Source organism: Anarhichas minor, unplaced genomic scaffold (genome assembly GCF_050575085.1).
Source record: "Anarhichas minor isolate MPS153535 unplaced genomic scaffold, ASM5057508v1 ptg000010l, whole genome shotgun sequence".
Lineage (NCBI taxonomy): Eukaryota > Metazoa > Chordata > Actinopteri > Perciformes > Anarhichadidae > Anarhichas > Anarhichas minor.
In genome coordinates this window covers 2,898,522-2,925,810 of record NW_027466456.1, presented here as the reverse complement: position 1 = coordinate 2,925,810, position 27,289 = coordinate 2,898,522, and the positions used below count along the sequence as shown (strand labels likewise).

The window sequence follows — 27,289 nt, the reverse complement described above, 5'->3', positions numbered from 1 at the left end:
AGTCTCCGTCTTCATGCATCTTACGTTTCTCCGCGCTCTGCAGAAATGTTGGATTCTGCTGTGAAAAGTACACTTCGCACCAGGCGTCGCTCTGCCATTTCGCTGTGATCTCAGTTTGATATTCACTGGGGAGGGGGGGGGGGTCAGAACCGCGACATGAACGCTGGAAATGAACTCATCCGTTCCACCGAGGCTTTCATCCATTTAAATGTCACGCAATTGGTCCCTGTCTCACCAAAGTGGTCCGGTTCTCTGCGTCTCATTTGCTGTGTGCTTCTTGAATGTGCATGTGATGTGCGTGTTTGTGCGTGTCCAGAGGGGTGTACCATGAAGAGAGTACGCTGAGCCTAACACTATGCAGAGTCTTTTCTCTTAACCGGGCGTGATTGCCATCGTGCATTACGCTGCACGCTGAACCTGGTCAGGAGCAGCTTTAAAACACGTACCGGGCCCTTGGTACCAGAGTTATCAGAAGTTCTAGTCGGAGGGAGAGGGTGTTTTCTGGCAATATTCTACTCGAGCGATGCAGATTCTCAGCTGAGGGAACGCGACAAACCTGTCGAGCCGTGCGTTAGTAATGACACCGAACGACGAAGTTCTGACCGGGAAAATCTGAGCAAGAACACAGTTTCATTTTATTCACAAAGGTTGTTCTTGGCCATTTGCCTCTGCAGGCTCTAAAGAAATAGGTACCATACAATAATAGTTCAGTATATTATTATCCAGTATGACGTTTACTCACGCAAATCAGTTGTTCAGCTAATTGTACGTAAAACACGAGCAACCCATAAGTACGAATCCTTCAGTTTCACCGGCACGATAAACAAGAGCGGTCAAACAGTCCGTGGCCGTTCCTCAAGTATTCGTATTCCTATTCATGCTCCCTGTCTGATACCTTCACGCGTCTAACTAAGACCGCACTTTAACTGATAAACAACACGTTCTCGTCTTCCTGCACTGTGCTGGTGGGTATGCTGTGTTTTCGTTCCTTGCTGGCTACAAAATAAAAGTGCCCACACCTTTCTCTGCTCAGTTTTCACCTCTTTATCGTGTGATGTTCACCGTGCCGTAAAATGAGTCTTTAACTTTAGATTTAAAGATTGATTCGTCATTGGTTTGTTATTAGACGTGAAGTCATTTTCATACTGATTCAAATAAACAATTTGATAGTATTCTTTTGCTAAATGAATTAAAGCCCTGTCTCATTGAGTGTGCATTCAGCGGTAAAACGAATATATTCACATACAAATATACACAATTAGTCTGCCGGCATTCGTCTCCCCCTCCGACCTTATTTGCTGTAATAATATTTCTTTATTCTTCGAGGCGGCGCGCTATCGGCCCATTCCGTGCGGTAGGAGAGTCAAATGGCGCCCAGCGAGAGCGTGCAGAGAGCGTGCAGAAGAAGAAGAAAGCCTCTCTCAACAAAGCAAGTAGATAACCATCATCGTGGTTATCTCTGGCTGTGGCTGCAGGTCGAGTCAGAACGCCCGACTCTCTGTCCACCGCGTGTCGTTGGTTCACCCCCCCCCCCCTCTGGTTCACGTGCTGTGACCTCACAGCCTTGAATTCTGGGTAAATCCGGTCTGCTGCTGGCCTGTTGCCATGGTGATCCCATCTTAGAATCAATAACTGTGAGAAGTCCTCCAGCGAGAGAGAGGACGACGTTCATATTTACATGTTTTGTCCGTAACAAAGACGCTTGAGAGTTTTAGAAATTCATTCTACTTTCAGCATTTTTCATATTATTCTAATATTCAGCTCACTGTCGTCTTGCAAAACAACTCTTGCTATTATTTTTCCAGCGGTTCAGTATCAGTAAGGTCTGTTGAAAAGTTGCACATTTGCGATTAGAGGAACAGAGACATCAGTCAGCTGTTTCGCTCTGGAGTCTAACCTGCTGTTTCTTTGACTCGCTGCCTAATCAGCGGAGGCAGAAACCGAATCTCTCCGAGCCTGACTGAAGGGAAAAGTGACGGAGGAAGCATTAGCCGGTTCCTTCTCATCAGCTTCTTTCCTCCAGTCTGTCTTTTAATCCGTCGTTCGCTCAGACTCCCTCGGTAGAGAGAAAAGACGACATAATGTACACGTGTAGGAGGGCTTACTTTGCTATTCCACTACTGTAGACACCTCTGTTTCATGTTGGCTTCCTTCTCCTCTTTCCTCTTCATACCTCTCTGCTGTCACTCCCTGCAGTCCTTGCATCTTTCTGTGCCTCTCATCTCCGGTGCACCACAGGAGGTTTTTGTCAGTCTGTGCGAGTGTGTTTGTGTGTCGCTGTATGAGTGCGTCTGTACAGACCACATCTGCTGGTTCTCTGTGACTGTGTGTGTGTGTGTGTGTGTGTGTGTGTGTGTGTTTGTGTGATGCTTTAGCATTTCTTAGAGCTGTGAAGTTAGAGATCTTTCAGCGTACAGGCGTTCACGCAGCGACACATTTGCATGTGTTTGTACTTGTGAGGACCCTCATTGATATAATGCATTCTGTAGTCACAAATAAAGGCCTTAACCCCGACCCTTAAGGCCTTTACACGTGCACCAGGGGCATTTTTTTGTGCGATTAATTCACGAGTCAATATATTTCTTCGAAGCGGCAAAAAAGCGGCAAAAAACCGATTGTTTTGTGGAACAGGGTCGATATTCTGATCTTCTGCACCGCAGACAGATTCATAACGTACACTACAGTGAACACCAACAGGGACGATCGAGCCAAGATGGCAAACTTTATTGCTCCTTTCAACCTGGACAAAAGCCTCGCATACCAGATCCACTCCCTCTGTTCTTACCTTTCACAATAAAAGCCCCTAGACATATACCCTTTAACTGTTTATGAATACTATATTTCATTTCTGTTAATGCCACACACTGGCCCTTGTAAGATGCGAGGTGCCGCCAAAATGTCGGCACTTTCCCAAACATCCCTCACTGCTCACGGTCTAAAACTCTACAGTAACTCACGTTTCCCATTTGCTGCGTTTCTTTTCTGCTTTGGTGGCACACTAACCGATACTACTACTGATACATTATTTGCCCACACAAACACACAGAGCTCTACCGACCCATGTGCCCTTCCAAATGGCTACAAAACAACACGCTAAATAAAGCAGTAATCCTCTCTCTTTTCCTCCGTTTCCTAACTAACAATCTACAAATTGGAAACAGAAAGCTTGCGTTAAAAGGATTGTGTAGCTAATTAATCCCACGGTGTCTGGCTGCTGCTTGGTTCTATGTGAGGAATGTGTTCCTCGCGGGCAAGATCAGCACTTCCATCCGTCGTCTCCTCCACCGCCTCGTCTCGTTGCCCTGCTGCCATATGTCAAATCATCCATATTTATTCATTTTTATTTGACTTTTTGGGAGAAAAGTGCTACATCCCCCAGTCGGCTGCACAGCTGTTACTGGCAACTGTGACTGGGAACTAATGGTTGAGCAGCATACAGAGTTTACTGACAGAGTTCAAGGTGACATTTAGGATTTTTTGGTACGACAGAAACACGTTTCTGAACTGCATTTAGGAGAAAATCTTATCTTATCTTAGGATAGGAATCTAGCTATTACAGAACCCTCCTAGCTCAAGGATATCCCAAAATAGGACTCCTAAACTAGGATGGCATCAACCCTGTCCTAAATTCAAAATAACTGCCAGAAATTGCAGCAGCACTGTGCACAATGATGATGGGGAACATGAACACCGGCATATAACGATTGATAATATCATGAATAAATAATAAATGATTAAAAGCGGGATTTCCATTACTCCACCGACAGGATTAACGCCGCTGACTCGTCGTCGCTCACATTGAACGCCTGTCTTCTCTTCTCCATGATAGCACGTTAGCTAGCCTTTAAGAAGTGAGAGCCGTTGATATTATGCATATATATACATCTCGAGTAGCCGACCAAAGATAACAGAGGTCTGACACGGGATAGGACACAGACACGACTTTAGGAATCACTTCTAGGATGATATGATTTTTCCTATCTTTGAAACTTAAGTGAAGACAGGACAGGCCGGATATTTCTCTGTAATGAGGCCGCAGGTCAGTTTATACAAACGCACACACGATACACATTTATGCGCAGACACACAGCAGTCATTTGACAGTAAAACAAACAACTAGACAGCGTTACAGGATCCCTGAAGAAAAGTGGAGCACAACTTCCCCTCCAAAGAGGACGGCGGGTGAATCTGGGGCAGACAGATAGGAGGACTTTTGAGTACGTCGACGCCGACAGCAGTGCTGCAGATTGGAGGCAGGCAGCAGACAGTGTGTGGCCTGCACACTGAGACTAATGAGCAGGAGAGCAGACTGAGCTCACTAACAGCGGTGGGAAGTGCTACCCAAAGCTCCAGATGCAGTCCCTCTGTCATTCACTCTCAACCTCTCATCCGACCTCACCTTCTACCTTCTCTCTCCGGTGTGCACGCTCTTACATTTTATATTTCAAAGGTATTTTACTTCGGGGCAATGTTTGCAGTGATTTGCACATTCGATAAATTGAAGGCATAAACAGCACATCCCTAGGAACTGCTTCCACATTGGACAAGTCACCGTTTACGTCCCGTGCCAATGTTCATTGCTCATGCATAACGTTGTGTATATTTATGTAGCGTATATCTGACTTTGCAGGAAAACAGAGTTGACATCCACTTACAGACCTGCAAACGCTGCAATTACTGTCACCACAACATTTAACCAACCGTACCCGAGTTTTTTACGTGCCTAACCCTATAACCATAGTTTATTTGCCTTAATGATGAATGTTTACTGACCTTAAAGGGGAAGTGCACTGATTTAAATCTGAACAAAGTCAGAACAAAAAGAGGTAAGGATGTCATAATCACGTTTTTTGCATTTTGTAATGAATTTGTACTGTCGTAGTATGTAAGTAAAATTGATTTATTTGGCGCTTATCACAGACATAAGTCACAAAGTGCTTAGCGAGAGCATTATAACATAGATGTATATAAGAAAGCATAGGACACTAGGTGACTACAGAAGGGCCACTAGTTTAAGAGTGCTAAAGAAAAGTAAACGTGTGAATGATCTGACCACATTAAAGCCGTCCTTTTGTTGAACTCTTGTTTCAAGTACAGCTACAAGTCTCAACTGATTCTAGAGGCTCAGACCAGGTTCTCTTCCGTCATCAGTGTCAGTCACTTCGCCCTTATCGTGCCGTTGCTTCTGGGCCAGAGGTGTCCATTCATGAACTCCCATTGGTCAATTAGATACGTCACTCCAAGCTTATCTCCTCTCTGCACTCTCTTGTTAAGCCTCAGTACACCGAGCACTTTGCCTGAACTTGTGATCTACTGGCTGCTGTTTGATGTTTTTGTTTGTTATTTCCTTTTATTTATTTATATATATATCATTGTTCTTGGAGTGGGTGGGGTTTCTGACTCAGCATCAGCTTTTCAGAGTTGGCAGAGAGACCGAGAAGGAAGGCGTCTGAGTTTGCCAACTTTTTCCCGTCCCTGACGACTCGGCAGCTCAAAATTTATTTGTGTGTATCCTCCGGTTCTGTAGAGGCTACTAATGCTAATGAATATTCATGCATTCTAATAACAAGTCCAGAGGGACACGTGCCAACACTGAGAAGAGAGACCTGGAGCTTCTTGGTTTACCTCGCTCACAGTGAGACACAAACACAGGCAGGTACACACAAGTTCTGGCTAATCCTGGCTGAGGCTATTCAAGTGGAATAACAGCAAGGCGTCACTCTCACTCCATATCATTGCGTTCGACGCCGTTCTCTCTCCCAACAGGAAAGCTGGAGGGATCGGGGGCTAATTTATTCTCATTCTAGGTGATTAATTAGACAATGTTCCTCAAGCAACTGTCATTCTCTTCTCCTGTGTGGAGGGAAGTTCAGGCAGAAAAGAAAGAAAGTGGAAGAGAAAAGAGAGGAAGCACCAGAGCAGGTGTTTCAATTGATGAAGAGAGAGAGAGATGGAGGGAGAGAGGAGAGTCTGTATTCCTCTGCTGTGCACTAATGAAGGTTTGTGATGGAGCGGTGTAAAACACTACAGTGAGCTGGGCTCGAGGTTTAGCACGCCGCTCTAACTTCCTCCCTCTGATATTCTCAGGCTGTGATGGCCAAGTTACGAAGCCTGGCTCCTACTTTTGCATTTCCTTTTGTCTTTCATTTACCGTCAGCCCACAGCTGAATCCACCACAGGAAGTTTTACCATTTGAGCTGAAATGACAGCTGACGGCAGCAGAGAGGAGAACGTTTGTAGAGTTTGACAGCAACGGTGTGATCGGCTAAAGGAAACTGTGCAGAATCTGGTTGGTTAATCAGCTGATTAATAGTAGAGAGATTATGAATGAAAAGGAGAGTAAAGAGAGTCTGAACTTCTGCTTTAAGCTCTATTCATTACCTCAGTGAACATTGTCAGCATGAGTTTATGGTTATCGCTAGCTTCAAGTCTTCTTCAAGTTCATTTAGTAAATAATGGTCCCATATAGAGCCAGTTAGACGACAAAGCAATATATGCTTTAGGGGCGGGGCTAATAGGCCGCTGTTCGGGTCCCTTATGAAACCAAAAGTGAACATCGACCGTACGCTTATTACGTAACGTTATTTTAACGTTATATTTCGCTCGAAAGTTGGTTGCGATGTAGTTGCGCTTTAGTTATTATTTGAACACAAACCATGATATTGTTTTGTACCATAAACAAGGAGTTTTGTTGCCTAATCCTAACGTCTCATGTGACATTGTGCGTTTCTGCAGGATGACACAAAACTCATTTTTGGTTCAGAAACGTCGGCGTTCATCGTTCCCCAGGTTGTTTTTTTTATGGCGACTGGGTTGGTGTGCATTACGTTACCGGCCCGTTCCTTTTAGAACAATACTGCTGCAGTAAATACACAGATATGTTGCTTGTGTGTGCCGTCTCCAACCTACACCGATACACACTGTTTACGTTTTGATTGAACTGTCTTTTTGCCCGTTTACTGTACAGGCCTCCCCGCTGCCCTCCCTTTTACCTCGGCCTCCTCCATCAGTGTGCGAGGACACGTCTGTGGGCTAATTACGCAGAATGAGCCTTCAGACTGACATCAGTCATTCATGCTGCGCTCCGGAGCTGTTTCACTGTAACATCCATTACTCCTAATTGTGAGAATCACACTATTAAGATGTTCCATTCATCAATACTGCACTCGTAACAACCATTAATAATTCCACAGCCGCTCTCACATTCTCCTCACATTCTCACCTTTTGATTCCCTCTCATCTGACTCCCCCCCCTCTCTCTCTCTCTCTCTCTCTCTCCCCTTCTCTCTCTCTCCCTCTCTTACTTTCCTCTCTCTGGACTGCTGTCATCTGCCCTCTCGCAAATGGCGCACTGAGCTGTCAGCCTGTTCGTAGAGTCACACAGGGAGGAGGCATGATGGCAGCGCACAAAGCGCACACGTGCAGGCGCGCGCCCATTTCATCATTCAGGAGATCTAAAAAAGAGGCAGAGCAGTCTAAATATCACTCGGTGATGTGGATAAACGAGCCAATCAGTCAGCTGGAAGTGAGCGCCTTTTATTTCCTAACTGCCGCTCACTAAAGTCTGTGGGAATATTAATCGCTGAAACATACCCCCTGCCTCTCTCCCCGCGCCTGACGGAGAGAAAACGGGCGAGAAAAAAGAGAAGCCGACTTGAGTAATGTCTAAATATTTGAAGAGGTTGATGTGATGTCGGGCTTTGAGCGTCACTGTCAGCGAGTGGGAGAAGAAATCAGCAGAGGATAGGTTGAAGATCTGAAGGGGGAGAAAACACGCTGTTTACTTTTTATCTTTTCTTTCCGTTTCTGTGACTCTTTTACTTTCTTATTCTCTCTCTCTCTCTCTCTCTCCTCTGTCCTCCCACTCTGTAACTTAGTGTGTTTGATGCACTTAGTTGGTCTGCAATTAGTTGTTTTTTTTGTCTTCCTTGGAATTATTTCATGTAAATCCCAAGTCTGCGTTTGTGTGTGTAGTTTGTAGTCTCCGGTTTAAATGTGGTCAGCATAGCGTTACACACACACAGTACAGCCTCACTGCAGTCGGTTCAGTGGAGGTGTGCGTGTTTCATTTATAGATATATTTGTGTCTCTGTGACACCCAGCCCGACTCTCCTGTCCCTGTTCCTGTAGATAATAACCCATCGTCCACCTCCATGAGCCAAACTGGACCCGCTCCCGATGCTAACACAATGTACCCGCTGCCATGTGGGAAAACATATTGAGCAGGTATAGCTTCCAGGTCTGGTGACGGAGGGAGCACATTAGCGGGCAGCAGGGAAACAGATTTTTTTGGGACCATAAAATGAGAGATAACAGAAGTAACATCATTCTACCTAATGCTGATTAAAGTCTCTCTGTTCAGAAGTACGACTCTAGTGCAGCTGCTCTCCTCTGAAGCTGTGACAAATTTACAACACAAGAAACAAAAAAGAATTCATTCATTCTTAATCAGGGCCTCGGGATCCTGAAACTTTCTGCATATTGAAATAAACATTTGGAAACCAGCACTGATAACCAGTGCATTAGTGCACATTGCACTGGGGTTGTTAGATGCAAATTCTACATAATGCTTTATGATAAATTAATTAGTTTGGAAAAAAGTCTACGCTTATAATAAAGCAGAAATCAAAAAGGGAAGCACTTAGACAGCTTGGTTTATGGATGGCTTTAAGTGCATAGTGACATCAGCCTGATACTGTATGTTTTGAAGTGTTACCTGTAATAACAGATGTAATGAAGCAATCCTCCACATTTGCAATAAGCGTCAGAAGACACGACTAGATCAGGTATGAACAGTAGTAAAGTGGCTCAAGAGGAACTCGGGCACTAAACCTTTTATGTTGTGCAGAGAGCATGAGCGCTCGTGTTTCTCTTGCTGTATTTTTGATTGAAATACAGGGCGAATCATCAAGTGTTGTTATTTTAGAGACCCAAAAGTAGCACTTTAATAGCACTACACAAGGCAAACACTTGAGGGGGTGATTGGTTTGTGTGTACGATGGATTCTGGTCAAATAATGTTCATAAGTACTCAGGAAATTGGGTTTCGTCAGATGAACGACAGGCACGTATTTAAATGTTTGTTTTGTCATATTCCTCTGTGACTGACGTGGGTTTATGTTCTCAGCATGTCTGTGTTGGCGTGATAAACCCTATTTCATATGTAAAGAAGTATTTGTGAATATCAGTTGATCCACGTCTTGAGCCTCTTTCGCAATTGTTGTGAGTAAGCCGTTAGTCATCAAGCCCAGTCAAGAATCCAGCAGAACATCCACACGCTGTATTAAAAGCTCACAGCTGTTTGAGTTGTGCAACTCAAAAAATTGTGTACGAAGAGATCTTCGTCAGGCACCAACTCGCCTTCACAAAGCAGAACGAGCGGGAAATAGAAAGAAACACATTCATCACTCGGGTGATTGTGATCAGCGTGTTTGAATCAATCTACTCTCAAGTTGGGCCGAAAAAGATGAAGGATGTAAGTCTGATGCTCCCTCATGGGACAAACAAACAAGATCAATATTAATCATTGAGCATGTAATAAACATGACATCAACATCAGAATGTAGTCAGATCATAAATCACACAAATCATCTGGAAAAAAAACTATTATCTTGGAAACAACTCGCCCAAAAGAAGAAAAAATAAAGTCAGCTTTATATCTAGATATTAAATACAATACATAAGAGTTTGAGTGAAATTTGAATCATGAATCACTAAAGTATTTATAGAAAAATACATAGAAAAAGTAGAAAACACAAAAAAAAGAGTTTTCAAGGCGAGTCCAGTCAAACAAATATTTGCTTGAAATTTAAATTACATTAGTACGAGTGTGAAAGTACATTAACCTTGTTTCTGTATACAGTTTCACCCAGAAGACCCAAATACTTTTGTTCCTCAACATAACCAAGTAGTCTTGTTTTGTTTTAAGTTTGTGATCATTTTAAACCAAACCACAATTTCAAACTTTCTGGGAGAAAATACGTTTCCCTCAGAAGGTAATTGAAAGAGCAGTTTAGTTCTAGACAGGTTTGATATTTTCACACATGACAACAAACGTTACTCCCATGATGCTTTGCTGTGTGCACATTGAGATCATGACGGGGGAAAAGAAAGTTCCTCGGCCTTCCTTGTGTAGTTTACTCAAACAACGAGAAACAGTCATGGCTGCTAGAGACGGAGACAGAAAACTGATGCACTGACGATTACTTTATCTTTATATCACTTTATATCTATAGCTAATGAACATACGGGTGTAGACTAGATGGTAATCTGCATTATAAATATGGAAAGGGGAAATAAAAATGGTTCTAATAATCTGGACAGACATGATCACTGTAAAAGGTTTCCACCGTAAAAGGTTACACATTCATCTGTGTCTGGTTGTGGACCTGTCAGCTTAATGTCGCTGCATGAGACCCGAGACTGTACATGAGACATGACGAAGAAAACCTGCTGAGCACAAATACACAGTACAAGTATACTTCAACCTGCTGTTGCAGGTTAGACACACTGGGGGTTTTCTCATCATCGCTCTCAGTCAGTGCGTTTTGTCACTTTCACACTCACTGGAGACGTTTGCGTGCAGCTTCTGAGCGAGCTGACGCGTTGAGCTGCGAGAAAGAAGATATGGAAATATGTGTTAAATACGCAAATATATTGATTCAAAGCAGAGTGAGTTTTGCAAAAACCTCCCTTTGAGGCAGTCTCGCTGTGATTCCAGCGCACTGCATGTTGTGAAATGGTGTCGTTGCACTTCGCGTCATTGTACCTCAAATAGCCCAGAACCAAACAGCGAACGGACGCTATGAAAAGCACTCCTCGATGCAGTGAGAAGGTTTCGAGGCCCTTATTTCATATTACAGTATAGAAGGGCTTTCATAATGGACTCCTCTCCTCTGTCCCCTCTTCTTTTCGTGGCCAAAACTGCATCTCTCTGCATACTAAGCAGGGCCCCATACGGCCCAATTTGCACCACGCAATTTGCTGGTGTCGCTTCACATTTGTTGGAGGAAAAGCTGAGGCCTTTTCCCTGATCCCCACACCGCAGGGAGGGAGGGGGTGAGGATGAGGAGGGAACCGGAGGTGGCTTTGCTGACAGATTCACATCAACCCTACATACATTTCCACATATTTAGGTACACATTTGCAAAACCACATCTGTGAACAAACCCAGCATGGACGCAAAAGCCCCACACACACACACACACACACATAACATTTTAAATGTACAGCTCCGAGTCACACAGCTAACCCCCAGACAGATGAGGGACGATAGTTGAGAGAGATGAAGGGAGAGGGGGGGGAGGGAGGGAGGGAGAGTCGGTGTGCTGACAGCACTGTGACAGGGCTTAATTACCGAGCGAGCGCTGTGCACTGGAAGCAATTTCTAAGGATTGTTGTCATTTGAATAGATTAAAACGCCCTTTCACTGGTCTAAGCTGTCTCACCGCCGGCTTGCCTCTGCTGTGGATTAAAAGTCCAACTAAAATCAAAGAGAAAAAGCCACGGAGGCAGAGATGGAGGAATGGAGGGATGGAGAAGGAGAGGAGAGTCACAGAGGGCACGAAAAGAAAGATAGGGCAGAGGAAAGAAAGGAAGGAGAGGGAGAGAGGGGGGGAGTAGTATTTAGATCTTGTGTGCTGCAACACATTGCTGTGATCCGATACAAAAAAGAAAATACATAAATAATGGTCCTAAATCCTCCTACTCTTTTCCTGTGCAGCGCTATGATTCTTCTGCATCTGTCGGCTGTGGGGGTTTAGCAATTTTAAAAAACCCACATTTCTCTTCCCATGGATTTCCGATTGACTAATCACTGTCTTTTTCAATTATATCCCCCTTCTACCCCCACCCCACCCCCCAGACACTGAGGGCTGCGAGCACACGTGGAGGAAGTTCCACGGCCACTGCTACAGGTACTTCAGCCGGAGACACACCTGGGAGGACGCCGAGAAGGACTGCAGGGAGCACAGCGGCCACCTGGCCAGCATCCACAGCCTGGCCGAGCAGAACTTCATCAGAGGTGGGTGGAGGTCGGGGAGGGGAGGAGACGAGGAGACGAGGACAGACAGTGTAGCCTGCGTAAATGTGTGTTGGTGGGAAGTTTTAAATTAGGCAGATAAGTTCCACTCGTTGTCTGTAATGTGAGGTAACTGCTAGTTGGAGCACTTCCCAGGTATCGGTATCAGGACTGAAAATGTTGTTGTTCATGTAACTATTGGACACATTTCATTTTGACCTGATGATGGATGAAAAGTCGGGGATTGGGGTTTGGGTTCATCCTGTGGGGATTGAATTTGCTGCAGTTTTGACTCTAGAGGTGACTCACTTTATCTCAGCAGCAACAGCAGCTGAGATTCATGAGAATTCAAATTCAATATTCAAATGGTGAAAAACAGGAACACGATTACTCAGAAACAAAGACCCTGAACAGGATCACCAGATCATGAACCTACAGACGTAAAAGCAAAAACTTTCAAACTGATATTTAAAGCTCATGGAACCAGCGTCTCTCCCTACTTCACAGCTCTATAACTCAAGAATTATATCTCACGGCCACCAATCACATTCAAACAAGTCACCAGTCAATTTAAATAATGGCAATTACTTGGCCTTCATAATCTCTCCCCCTCCTGTCTGCCAGCTACACACTGCTTTTACTATTGATTTATATCTTCCCTTCTACTTTATTATTACCATACTTGGCAATGGCAGCTCTTGCCTTGTGTGTATTCCATAACTCAGTGATAAATGTCTGTCTGGATCTGCTCTGAACGGCCCCTGAAGGGTTTTTATTGAGCTCCCCGCTGAAGAACACCCTCAGGAGCCGAGTCGGTTCAGCCACATAAATGTGCATCACCTTTCGTGGCAAGGAAAAGTTGCTGCGGGCTCTGATGTAAGTGTCTGTGACAGAGCATTTAATATACTATCTTATTCTTTCGAAGGATGTGATTTGTCTCCAAACTGGTGAAAAAATGTCCAGTGAAGGAAATGCAAGTGTCAGTGATGTTGAACTGGGTTGAATACGACCAATAGGAAGACAGAAGTGGCACTTGATTTTATTTAAATAGAGTGATAACAAATTGTCCCATTCGACGCTTGTATTTAAAGAAAAAGCGTTTTTAAGACTCATTGATTCAATGGTTGTCATGTGTAGCAAAGTCCACCCACCTGGTATTTTAAGCATGTTGTCCTGAATTATTATGCTCAAATGCTGTTTGATTCTTTTCGTTTTGTTGCAAATATCCACACAGTCCTTCTTTGGCGTTTCATTCTTGCTCCGCAGCCAGATTACCAACAGTAATCCCTCTGTAATGTTGGATCCACCTTCTGTCTCGGACAGATGCCAGGACGGCGCCCGTCCGTCGAGCACTCATCTTTCTTCCACACGCGCACAGTTACCAAAAAAGTGTGTTTAATTGCCTTGAAAATGGTCGTCTCCACCCCTGCAATAAGGGGATCAGGGCCATTAGGGAGATTAATGGGCCCAGTAATGATGTTAAGCAGATACACCATGATTGAAATTCCATTTCACACGAGTACGCACGAGCACGCGCCCCCGTACGACCGTGCACACAGGCGCCCCCCCCCCCCAAAAACACACAGATGAGATTAACCCAAAACTCCATCAGTGATATTTCCTTTCACACAAACAGAACTGTCATCAGCAGTGCATCACAGACGGTAACAGTATATCTGCACACAGAGAGGGGACATCTCTCAGCTGCTGCTGGTCACAGTTCAGGGACAAGTGCAACACACATGAAGCCTGTTGCACATAGAATAACCCACGGCACAATATGAACCATCAATGAGCGCTTGTTATTTTTAGAGTGTAGTTGTTAGGATCGAGGCATTGTGTTTCTCTGCAAGCAGGATACGAGGTCGATATAAAACTTGTTTTTTGGTTCAGAAACGTGGACATTCAACATATCCGTGGTTTGTAGAAACGTGCAATGCCGACATTTTCTGTGGTTGTTTTTGTCGTATTGCCAAAAAATCGATTCATTGCATCCTGAGAAGTGTAGAAGCGTTTCTGGAGATCGACCCACACGAGAACTTATTTTAACCCTAATCTCTGTGACATCACCTGTTCTGCTTTGTGGATGATTTTATTCAATGTGTGTGTTAGACATTTCTAATGCATGGAGGGAATTAAACCTCTATTTTCCATGGTGTCTTTTGTGTTACAGTGGACAGTTTATACTGTTCAATGGTTGGACTCAGTATCAGGAAATCTATTGCAATCCAAAACAGCTCGTGTGTTTACTTCCACCAGTTTTATGCACATTGTCAATTTACACATAAAAACCCGAAGAGGAAATGCCGCAAATAAACCATTTTTTAAAAGTGATGAACGTTTTAAACTTGGCTGAAGTGGAAAAGTTGGTCTATTAAATGAAAAATGCTCAACTGTCATTTCTTCTGTGTTTGTATTATATTGTCAGGTGCTATTTCTCGGACTACCTTTCGTGTGTTGTGTACTGTACTGTGTGCCTTTTTAATTTCTCTGTATTCACTTCCTGTTACCTCCTACTCAGGTCTAAGCCATGACAACACCTGGATCGGGTTAAACGACCGTACGGTGGAGGACGACTTTCAATGGACCGACAAGATGGACCTGGTGAGGAACAAGCTGTGTCTGTTTAGGCTCCAGACAAACTGAATACAATCAGTGTCACAGCAGTGCTTCATTGTGATACAGCGTTATCTACAGATAATAACAACATATGTTGTCTTGTATCTTTAGTTGTTTCCTAATTTCCCATCATAACATACAAAAACATCACGTTAAATAGAGAACATGAAATTAAGGGAGAAAATGTTCTGCACAGAATTGATCATTGGTAAAAAGTAGACGTTTGATCAGCAACAAGTCTCTGATGTCAAGAAAATTATGTTTTAAAAGACACAGTTGTTCGTCTGAGTGTGTGACTGTTTTTTCTTTTGTGCATGTGTGTGTGTGCAGCAATATGAGAACTGGCGTGAAAACCAGCCAGACAACTTCTTTGCCGGAGGAGAAGACTGCGTGGTTATGATCGCTCACGAGAATGGCAAATGGAATGACGTGCCCTGCAACTACAATCTGCCCTACGTCTGCAAGAAGGGAACAGGTGAGAGCAACGAGGGGGAGAGGAGAGGAGAGGGGGAGAGGAGAGGAGAGAGGAGAGGAGAGGAGAGAGGAGAGGAGAGGAGAGGGGGAGAGGAGAGGAGAGAGGAGAGGAGAGGGGGAGAGGAGAGGAGAGGAGAGAGGAGAGGGGGAGAGGAGAGAGGAGAGGGGGAGAGGAGAGGGGGAGAGGAGAGGAGAGAGGAGAGGGGGAGAGGAGAGGAGAGAGGAGAGGGGGAGAGGAGAGGAGAGGGGAGAGGAGAGGGGGAGAGGAGAGGAGAGAGGAGAGGAGAGAGGAGAGGAGAGGAGAGAGGAGAGGAGAGGGGGAGAGGAGAGGAGAGAGGAGAGGAGAGAGGAGAGGAGAGGAGAGGAGAGAGGAGAGGAGAGGGGGAGAGGAGAGGAGAGGAGAGAGTGGTAATGAGTGACTTCTACAGGTGATTAAAATGACTGACGGAGAGGTGAGGAGACAGAGAGCAGCCGGATGAAAAATAGCAACACTGAAAAAGAGGAAGAGGCTGTGAGGTAACACTGGATTTAAAGAAGTGAGACGATGAGGAGTCGGACAGAGGAGAAACCACCTCGCTCAGCTGTCAGTTCTTCAATCTGAAATCCTATGACGAGAATCCAAAGTGAGAAAAGACGAACAAAATGTTCTTATAAGTGTTTTACTCACAAGCTCACAAGTGTTGCAGCCTCTTTCTGACAGCACATGTGCCTCCATGAGCATCCCTGGCTATGTCATACTTAACATTTCACACACATTGGAGCCTCTTCAATCAGTCCTCGTACTTCAGGTTCACACTCATTACTCTTCTCTGCTCTTCTTCTGTCTCTCGTCGTCCTCCAGCACGACTTTAATAAAGTTTCTCGGTGCACTTCTCTCGTATCACGGCTCCGTGTCCTCTGCCTAATGTTCTGTTTTAGTTACGTTAAGCACGTCTTGGGGGCACAAGGTGCTTTTGTGCTTTATGTTCGGGAAACTTCAACTCAGCAAAACGAGGTGAGCAAACTTGTTGGTTGGTTAAGTTCCTTTTATGTGCCGCCACCTCCGCTTTCACGTCCCCTGTTGCTGCTGCCCCTTCTCAGAGCCGGAGTCAGGCCGCCAGCGTGCTCCTCTGAGAGCCCATTAGGAGCTTATTTTTGCCACAGATTTGCATACAGGTTGGACTTACGACCGGTGGCGAGAAAGACAGCCGCGTTAGTGGCGTAGGTGGAGTTTAGCTGGCAGGTTTAAAGAAATACTGGGACACAAAGACGCCGACGGTGGCTGCATCCCCAAAGCTTTCCCCCGAGCTTTGGACGGAACAAGCTCTGTGCTTCGGCTGTGGGCGTGCAGACGTGTTAAAATCCTTCACTTCTACTCTCAAGCTTTTAAAGAAAAGCTATAAATCACAGACCTCAGATGACTGCAGCGCAGCAGCAGAGGTGAGCACACACCTTTTGGGATATGTTTTGTAGTGAATGTACAAAACATCATTGATCCTTGTGAATGATATGTTAACAACATCATCAATCACGTGATCACTTGTGAGCTGCTCTGCTGTAAAGTTTGTGCAAAGTTTCACTTTCAGAAGCAGAATGTTTCCATGTCCCATTTTCGTAAACGCGATATCTTAGGAACGCCTGGAGGCAATCTCTTCAAATTTGGGACAAACGTCCGTTTGGACTCGAGGAGGTAGTGAAAGGTCCCCGTGACCTCACGCCCCTCCCATCCTCGTGATATCTCAGGAATGCTTTGAGGGATTTTCTTTGCACAAATGTATAAGGATAAAATAATGAAGGGATGAGATTTTAAAGTACAACTTGACTGGTTGGCGGAGGCACACAACCACGAGGCAGTATTTCTAGTTTACTCCAAACTCTTTAAAGCAGTTCTGACTTTGATAAATGTGGGATTCTTCAAATAATCCCATCTTGATCTGGACATGGATGTTGACGGTAGATGAGGGTATTAGTCAGCTAATAAAATAAACCTTTACTGGGTAGGTTTATGACATTTGGGTTCATGGTTGTCATCTTAACCTCTAAGTCTATGGAGGTGTTTAAACGTTTGTAGAACTGATCAAATAGTTTCCCTCTTCGTCACTGAGCTTTAACATAAAAGCCTCACAGGCCTTACTGATGGGCCTCATGTTATGTTGAACAAATGATGTGTGCTTCAACAGATGCTTTTGTCGTCAGAAGCCACAAGCGTAGAGAGCGTACTTCTAAAGCCTCCGGCAAGGAGCACTTCTCCATTTCTATTCCCGTACCAAAGGAACGGTATTTCCCTCACAAGCAAGAAGTTGCACCGCCTCCGATTCACACCGTCACAAGTCCCCAGCATCCAGCCCACCTCTGACCTTAATCAGTCGGCTACAATCACCATTTCTTCTCATCTTTTCCCCGCCGCCTCCCCGTCAGCCTCTTCTTTCACTCTAAGTAACCCCATGTAATGTCTTGTCTTATCAGTGGAGTCTGTCAGTATTCTCCATCCAGACTTCTAAAGCCCACAGCTCAACTGATCTGTTTAGTCTTGATTAGACAATAACAGCACCATGTGAGCCTATCGGACACCTCAATCAGTCGCCCTGGGGCCGGTCGTGGGTGATGTGTGATGCAGGTGGTGATGATATTTTTGTCAAATAACTGACGAGAGGGGAGACTGTCATCTGATGACACGACGGTCAGATATGTGGGGAAGAAGAGCGGGACTCATCACACATTTTGTTTGTACAACCCACTCACACAAGCCTCTAGTCCTTAATCACACGTGTGTTGAACCTTGTGAAACTCACAGACTGTATATAAGAAGTGGACGTAGTCATGACGTCACCCTTTGGTTTTTTTGCGCTGCGGTTTTGAAGCTTCAAGATCAGCGTTTTGGCCGTCGCCATTGTGGTTTTTTGCAACCAGTGACCATATTTGGACTGGGGAGGAGGACTGTATAGACGTCCTATACGGCTCTGGTAGTGACCTGTCAATCACAAGGTAGCCCCGCCCTAAAGCATACCCTGCTTTATCATCTATTTGCCTCTAAATGGATCATAATGTACCAAATGAACATCATGCGAGGACGAGAGGGAATTTACCCGCAACAGGACATGCAAGTATTAAGAAATTGTTCCATTTATTTTGATGGGTTATTATGTACAGAGACAGGAAATTTTGCGTGACATACTCAGCGCGCTCTCCGAGTGCTGTGGGAGATGATAGGCTGTCGTCAGTGCCTTTAGCAGTTGATTAGTCCGTTGGTGTGTCATGTAATCATTGTAGGAGGCACATTGTGTGGCGTTAAACTGTCAAATGTATTTTGAAAGTGACGGGAAAAGTTATTTTTGTTAAATTTCTATATGAATTACCCAATTGATTTATATTTAGTGCTGCAGATGAATCCTTGCAGTCACAAAGAGGAGATAAAGGTCCGCTTCACCGACCCCAGCTGAGCGGCCTCACGCTCCCCCACAGGGACCCTGTCTTGGCATTTTGTAGACATGGCTGCTCCAGATTGGAACATGCTCCACAGGGAGATGTGTGCAGGGACACGACCCACCAGACCTCCGAGGAGCTGCTCTCTGAGCGCACTACTGCTCACCGGCTCACATAAATCTGCAACCACGAAGTTAACATTGGATTTAGATTTTTTTTGGGGGAAATTATTGCAGAAAAGTTTGCAGATCTGTGGCAAACGAACGTTTATGATACTTACACGTTAAAAAGCTAACGTTAAGATACAAACCTAACCAAGAAGTTCTGTTAACCACGTGTTTAAAACTGTGTTAAATAGAACGGTCATGTGTGTCGTTTTGGCAAATTCCCTATTCTGCCCTTTAGGTATGAGGACGTGTTGGAGATTATTAATACCACTCTTATGAGTGCGTTAAAGCTTAGCGTTAAGATTGAAAGCAGAGGGAAACTGCTCGGTGGATTCAAAAATCTCTACAGCTCAAGAATATAAAAGCTTTATCTTGTCGGTTCATTCCGTTTAAAAACAAGAGTGACTTTTCTTGGCGAACAACTAACAGGAGTAGTGACGTCCTGGAGCCTTGGGTTGCTATTCAGAGGTGCTGGACGAGCAGATAACCTTTTGTCAATCCTACTGCTGGATTTATTCTGAAGGCTGAAATTGTGGTTTTTCTATCAGGATCTTTTCCCCTGTTCCCAGTCTTTATGCTAAGCTAAGCTAACGTGTCCTAGCTGCAGCTCCATAGTTGACGCAGGCATGAGTTACTATCTTCTCATCTAATGCAGAAAAGGGCTATTTCACAAAACGTCTTACTATTATTTTAATAATTGCTGCAATCTTGGCAGGACTCTGGTATTGTTCATGTTGCCTCAATGAATTATTTAATAGGAACTGAGCCATTGTTAACGTTAATGGCGACACCTGTGCGTTTGTTGTTGTGACAAATTGCTCGGTGATGTCTTTTGTTTGCTGATGCACTTCAGAAGGTAAAGACACACTGTGGTCTTATAGTATTTCTGTGGTGCATGGTATACACGCATCTAAAACATCCCCATTTACTGCCTTTTGTATCTGCGAGGTGGTCTGTGCAGCAAACATCCACACAAACAACGCCTGCAGCTTGTTATCGGAGTTTCCATGTGAGACTCGCTCCAGTGGTGTTTCAGTACGAAAGCACACACACACACACACACACACACACACACACTTTGATGTGTCTGTGGTTCATTCTAACAGCGTTGTCAGTAGGAGTGCGGATGCTTTGAGGCCATGGAGGAGTGCTGAGAGGAACCAGCATCTAACTGTCTGCAGCTCTCCCCGTGCCGCTAACTCACACTGACTACCTCCTGCCACGCAGCGACAGACACTACCTCTAGAAACATGCTGCTTTCAAGTACACACACACAAGCAGGAGTAACTTCCTTTTAATGCCGGCTAAACTTAAATACCTTAAATCAGCTGCTGCAAATTGCCATCTCTGAGCTTTACATTATTGTACATTCTTTGTTCTAGATTCTGAATAAGGATACATATCACCTCTCCTCTTCAGCTTCCTGTCTTCTTTTCTCTTTCTCTTCAGTCTCCATCTCCTTTGTTTTCCACCTCTTCAGCTACATTCCTTCCCTTTTTTTTAAACGTCCTAGTTATGATCCTAATTTCGAGTTCTTCACAGCTTTAGCCTTGATTTCCCACTCGCCATGCTACCGGACAAAAGCCGCATATCAGAGCGCTCACAAATCAGCGCTCATGTGACCTGTTCATGAAGCTGGAGAGACTCGCCGATGCATCGGAGACACATCCGAGATATCTTAGCAGGCTACATATACCTGGACCTGTGTGGGAGTCTGGTGGCGAGCTGCAGCCAATGAGAGCGCAAGACAGGAGTTGAGGGGTCGCCTCTAACAGCAGGAACGTTACCGTATGTGTTGCATTTGCAAAACATACCAAAGTCGTTGTTGCACCTGGAGGAAACAAGAAGAGACATGTGGAACGATCAACAAATGGTGCTTTTCTAGTCCTCCGACCACTCAGAGCGCTTTTACACTACATGTCATCATTCACCCATTCATACCCATTCATACAGTGATGGCAGGGGCCACCATGCAAGGTTCCACCTGCCCGTCAAAACTCACCATTCATACCCAAACATGCACCATATACACAGCAATCGGGAGCAATTTGCGGTTAAGTGTCTTGACGAAGGACACGTCAACAGCCGGGGATCGAACCGCTGATCTTCTAAATTGAAGGACGGCCCGCTCTACACTGAGCCGTGGTATTTACTGTGTCACTTCTCACGTAGTTTGGAGACTCATCGGGGATCTTGTAGTGTGTGGCGCACTGGTGCCGGTCAGCCGTGTAGCGTGAAATCCACAACGACTCCTGATTACAAGACAGCAACGTGTGAACAGTACAGTGATCTGACGACTGTGAACGTCAAGTAGTGTGTGTGTGTGTGTGTGTGTGTGTGTGTGTGTGTGTTACTCTCTCTCAGCTTTGCAAACACAGAGTTAACAACCTTACTCCCACTCTCAGCAGCACTGTGATTCAACAGACACAAATATTGATTATTGAAGCTTTGACAATAGCCACCGTCTTGAGAACTTTTCTAAATCTGTCTTTACACACAAAGCCGGTCACAGCAGAGAAGAGTGTAGATATTATATTATATTATAAGCCGATCTAATCATTTCAGCAGAGTTATTGTCTGAGAGTGACTCGTGCGCTCTCAGACACACAGGGATGTCAGGAGCGGCTGAATGTTTAGTCTTAAAAAGTCAGGTTTACCAAACGCACTTTTATTTCAAAGGTTGAGTTGCTGCTTAAAAGATTTTTATGGCTTAAAAAAAAAAAAAAGAAACCTGGTTCCCCTCTCAGCAGCAGCAGCCCCGTACGTCCTTCAGGCTTCATTCTACAAAAGACCTTTTCTGACTTAAAGCTTCTCACATAAAACCCCGGCTCCTTTCGCTTTTCCTGAGTTCAGTGACATTTTCTTTTATCCCTAATTCGATACGTTCTGAAAAAAAACAACTACCTCTTAGCCATTTGTGTCGTCCAGTGTGTGATCGTCTCAAGTGAGGAGGAAAGTGCTTTTTGCCCCCTTTCCTTCCACAACACATTAAACTGTAAATGTGGCATTAAACCTTTCATCAGAGTTAATGGCATTGCTTTTCCCTTATTAAGACTTTAAGAGGTATTAGCAGGACAAGGGAATTAACAGGGTTTGTAAACATTTTCTGATTGCTGATTAAGTCCACTAGACCGCTCTCAGCACTGAAGTATGTAAATCACATTCACGGGTGGAATCTGTGGTGTTTCTGGTTTCTTAGATCGGGGGCAGCATGGAAGTTAGTGATGTCGCTGTTGCGATATTGTTCCTAAATATCTCAAAACTGGAACGATACCACGGCAAAAATCTGAAATGTCAGGAAAAGGAATTGAATAATAAATGACAGAACATGTACCGGTGCTAATAAAATGTGGTATCGTACCGTTTTTAACGGTATCGCGATACGTTTCTAGTATCAGTTCAACGTGCGACACTAATTTTCCAACTCAAACACATTTCCACAACCTTTAAGCCTTCAGACTACCAGCCAGCTCTTAAGCTTTGTTTACTCTCACACATGGCACGCGAGCTCCGAGGGTGCACGGAGGCGTTTATCGTTGCATCATTCACTAAAACGCCAGAGGGCGTCCGGCATAATGAACTGTGAAGAATCAAAAAGACAACGAGTGTAACCGGCAAGAAGCCACAAACCCTCCTCCACAATGCGGAGGAGGGTTTGTAATTATCTGTAAACTCGTACCTCGTATTCATGGACTACTTTATTGCCTTCGTACGAGCCCTTTAAAGGAAGGAGTCAAGTAGTGCATGCATTATAAAGACACAAAGGTTGAATAACCTGTAAAACTATTTGATTTGGCTACAAAATATTTACTCAAACACCTCCTGTTTCTAAAGCATCTAAAAACGAATAGGCCTTCTTTGTATAATCCCGAGACATGTGAATAGTGCTTTAATCAGGGAACTATTTGTGACAGTCACGCCAAATTACAAAAATTCAGAGGTGCACAAAGAGGTTTTAGTGATAACGATGACAGAAAAAGTTATAACCCTCAGTGTTACAAGCCTAACTTTCAGTTAGAATCTCAGCAGTGCATTGAACTATAGAGCTTCTTCCAGCTCTGACTATTTGATAAATGGTGAAGCATCCGTGCACTGTCACGACTGATAACAGCTACATTGTGCACCTAACTCGTCTTTAAATCAAATATTATCATGTATGAAACAGCAATTCAAAGCGGTGACTAAGAAACTGGAAACTTGCCCATGATTTTGGTGCACATAAAGTTAAAGGAGGGTCTCCCACATTCACCCGCTGCCTCCCCCGGAGGGCCTGGCTCCCTCTGACAGGAGAGTTCAAACATCGGTGGAGTTGTTGCCGTGCGTCCCCGAGGCTTCTCCGTCCTGTCAGTCTCCGACAAGGAGTGTCAATCCTCGCTCCGCGTCAGCTTGGGAAAACATTTTTCTGATTCTACTTCTTTCTGAGACGCTGTGTTACTCTGACAGCCGCCCACTCGCTCACAGACTTGGACAGACACGCTGTCCTGCGGACACGAGATCCACATTTTGATGTTTGTGCTGTGAGTGGTTTCCTAAGAGATGTGTGTGCCTTACAATCAGAAGTCTGAATACACGCTGAAAGCAGAAACCATTCGGGACATTGAAATGTTTTAGTCACGCATACTAACAAGGCGAGCCCAGGTAAACGTCATTATTATTAGATGACAGATATTCTGTGTTGTGCTGTCTTTCCTTCCCTCTACAGTGCTTTGCGGAGCCCCGCCCACCGTGGATAATGCCTTCCTGATTGGTCGGAAGCGCTCCCACTACGACATCCACTCCGTAGCTCGCTACCAGTGCGCCGACGGCTTCCTGCAGCGCCACGTGCCCACTGCTAAGTGTCGCGCCAACGGCAAGTGGGACCGGCCCAAAATCATCTGCATAAAATGTAAGTTTTACACGACAGGGTTTGCACGCAGCGGGGCGCCAGACGTCAAGACTTAGAGCAGTATTTCCGTCTGTTGGGTCATTTTCACATTTACATTTTGTTATTTTTAGCATGCACACCACCGTAGGTCTCTAACACGAACCTACTGCATTATCTGCCCCCGGGAGCCGCTGTCACCGCGTGCATTCAGCCTCGCCATCCCCGCTCTCATTATTAATAATTGCAAGCAAAAAGATTACTGTGGTTGCAGACTGAATGAAATCTCCTGGGCTTACTAAGAAGTGGCACGGTCTCCTTTGAAGTGCTTCATGCTTGAGGTGGAGGTCTTCTTTTCAGACTTTTCAAAACAATTTTTTTGTTGACCAATTATTAGATACAAAGGATTTATACTAAAAGCTTAAAACCAAAGTGAAATACGACCTTTCGACTCTGTTTCATACATGAGCTTTAGTGTATAAATAATAAACAGTTGCAAGCGCAGCAAATATTATCATAATGATTCCCGTAGAGGGTGAAATCGTGAGAAGGGTCTCGCTGCAGAGCTCCAGGCTCAGGCCCACCTCCTCCGTGGGACCCTTTCTGGCCCCGAGCTTGTGGAAGAGAGTAACGTCTGAAAAACATGTGATATTCCACCTTAACACATGTGATATTCCACCTTAACACATGTGATATTCCACCTTAACACATGTGATATTCCACCTTAAAACATGTGATATTCCACCTTAACACATGTGATATTCCACCTTAACACATGTGATATTCCACCTTAACACATGTGATATTCCACCTTAACACATGTGATATTCCACCTTAAAACATGTGATATTCCACCTTAACACATGTGATATTCCACCTTAAAACATGTGATATTCCACCTTAACACATGTGATATTCCACCTTAAAACATGTGATATTCCACCTTAACACATGTGATATTCCACCTTAACACATGTGATATTCCACCTTAACACATGTGATATTCCACCATGGGTCGCTCTTGGAGCTCTGCAGCAGCGCTTTTAGAAGTTATGACATCGAAATCTTTCATTCCTCTTTGAAGCCGCCTCTTATGTTAACACAGTTTAACATCTAAAATCAATGATAAACGTCTTTCATTATGCAAACTTTCACACACCTTTTCTCCCTTGAGCCTTAAAATAAACGGACTAAACCCTAAAAACGGACTGAATAAATGTCTTAACGTTTCAGCCTAATTTCTTTCTACTTCAAAGGCGATATAAAGGGGTTGATATATATTTACATATTCAACAAACTGTGCCTTGTACTTCATTTCAGTCCGCTCACAATGTGACAGTAATGATGAAATACTGAAATAATGTAGCCGCTGTTGAAAGTGATAAAAAAAAAAAAGATTTTCCTTTCAACTTTGGACGGAGTTGTTTTTTTTGCAGATGACATGTCTTTGTTGGCAAAGCCCAGAGAGGGACAGAGCAGCCTAATTTGGCCCCAGAAAGGAGCTCACACTGAGGCAGTGAGTGGGCGGCTCGCTCAGTGTGCTCTGCTGAAGGCGCCCAGGCTCCCTCAGTGTGGTGGAAACATGCTAAACCTTCTACAGAGAACATGCAGCTTTCTGACCTGATCTCGTCTCATAGCTGGGTTTAACCTCCGACTAGCCGTCTGAATGCTCCCGACGCTCGTCGGTGATTCGTCGATACATCAGTGTTCCACTCTGACTTCTCTAATAAATCTCCTTTCCCCCACGGTTTTTCCCTTTGTATCTCACTGTCTCTCTCTCTCTGCTCCGCTCTGTTTGCTCCATCAGCCCGACGAGCCCACCGCTACCGGCGCCACCACCACAAGGGCAGGAGGGAGCGCAGGAAGCACAAGAGGCACGGCCACAGAGCGGGGGGGCGCCACGGAGGAGAGCCGGGCCACAACCACGCCCACGTCTGAACCAAAAGAAAAATACAAAAAAAATAACCACTCCCCTTTCTTTCCCTTCTTCTCCTCTGCTGCCGACTGCGGTTTGCCTGTCTCCCCCGTCGTCCCTTCCTCTCGCCCCCGTTTCCCCCGAAACACCACTTCACATGTTACAGCTCAAAACTCTCTGCCCAAGGCTCCCTCTCCTCCCTGCACTGCCCCGCCCCGCCCCGCCCTTAGCTCCGCCCCTGGCTCTCCCCCGAGTCAGCTTGTATCATAGTGTCAACGCAGAGGCCTGCTGAAGTGCTGCCAGGCGTCAACCGGGACAACAGCGAGTCCCTTTGTACTCTTTTTACTTTCCTCTCTCTGTTTAACTTGTCTGTCTCCCGCCCGTCCTTCTTAACTCCACCCAGCTACTCGACGACCTGAAACACGGGGCTACGCTGACCTCTTTTTAAAAAAACACAAAAAAAAAAACTTTGAGAGATCCACGCCGAACATTCTTCGGAGAGAAGTGGTTTAGTACAAACGACAAATAGGGACGACGTCACTGAAAATGGCGCATCGAAATCAGACGAGTCAAGGAAGACATCCGTGTTGTTGACTTGAGCCTTTTGTCTGTTGAACACACATTATTTTTTACAAACACTCACGTGTTTATTTTCTTGACTCCGCTGCTTTTGGTTTGCTTTTTTATAAGACATTGTACTTTAAGCCACTTATTCTGAAGCAGATTTGATTGATTCTCTTTGAATCAGAGGCGGATGTAATTGAATTATTTGATTGTTAGCGTTGTATCTTCTTGTCATTGTGAGACAGTTACTTTAGATGTAATGTAAAACACACGGCGTCACAGTTTCATCACATCACACATCAGTCAAAGCGTCTCAAACACCCGTCGCTGTCATCGTGGAGGGTTAATGGAATCCTTTGATGTGGGTTTGTCTCAGCGCAGCGATCCCTCGTCTGCTTTGCCTTTTTCTTGTAGGTTGTGTCTTTGATGTTTTGTTCAATCGCCAAACACGCCCTTTTTAATAAATGACAATACATCGTATAATGATTGACCTCTCTCATTAGCAAAGCTGGAAGTAATGAATTTGCCGTGGCCATATTGAGCAACTTGATTTAACTGACAAATAACCAACTTTGCTGCTCATGTATGAGGAGAAAACAAGCGTAATCGCACCTAAACGTTGGATTATTTTTCACCTTTTCAGACCTCCGGCCTCTTCGTACCCCACAACACCGACCATGTTTACCTGCTCAAGTAATTCCACTTTCTGCCCTTATTCCAAAAAAGACAATAAGACACTAAGCTGTTTACATGGCTGATTAATATGAAGATTCAACTAATATTCCTGTTTCCATGCAGCCGTGCTACAATGTTCGACAAACACAGCCTCCCTTTTTCATTTATTCCTTCAACCAGCCTTTATGAAAAGGTTGCACACATCCTAAAACCTGTTGGTCTCCAAGTCATTCAGAATGTTTAGAAGTAGATCTGGTTTTTTTTCCTTCCGATCACATATTTGGGCTTTTCTTTGTTCTCACCAGCCTTGAAAACTGTTGACTAGTCGGTTTGTGTACAACGCACACAGCCGGTCGTAAACAAAACCCCAATTGAGACGCATATATTTTGAATGTGCTGTATTCATGTCCAAAGAATACTGTCTCTGTCTCTTTTTAGTGAAGGACAGGTAGCGTACATTCACTTCAGTTCATCACAAACTGCCTGATGAGAGCGGTGAGAGTGAATCTAAATAATGAAAGGTCGGGTCCGTAGAACCAAAACCACAAGATGAAAGAGGCTTGAACGCTCCATCAATCTAAAGCGGGGCTACGA

At 44.6% G+C, this 27,289-nt stretch overlaps 1 protein-coding gene across 1 annotated transcript in view; it reads left to right on the top strand.

The window, feature by feature from the left end:
* Positions 1-25,720, top strand: part of ncanb (neurocan b) — an 87,548-nt gene extending 61,828 nt beyond the window's left edge. The window contains exons 10-14 of the mRNA XM_076087292.1: positions 11,863-12,021; positions 14,540-14,622; positions 14,968-15,112; positions 23,383-23,565; positions 25,349-25,720. Coding sequence (XP_075943407.1) covers positions 11,863-12,021; positions 14,540-14,622; positions 14,968-15,112; positions 23,383-23,565; positions 25,349-25,479 — 701 coding nt within the window. The 3' untranslated portion in view covers positions 25,480-25,720. The remainder of the gene's footprint in view (positions 1-11,862; positions 12,022-14,539; positions 14,623-14,967; positions 15,113-23,382; positions 23,566-25,348) is intronic.
* Positions 25,721-27,289: the final 1,569 nt, after the last annotated feature.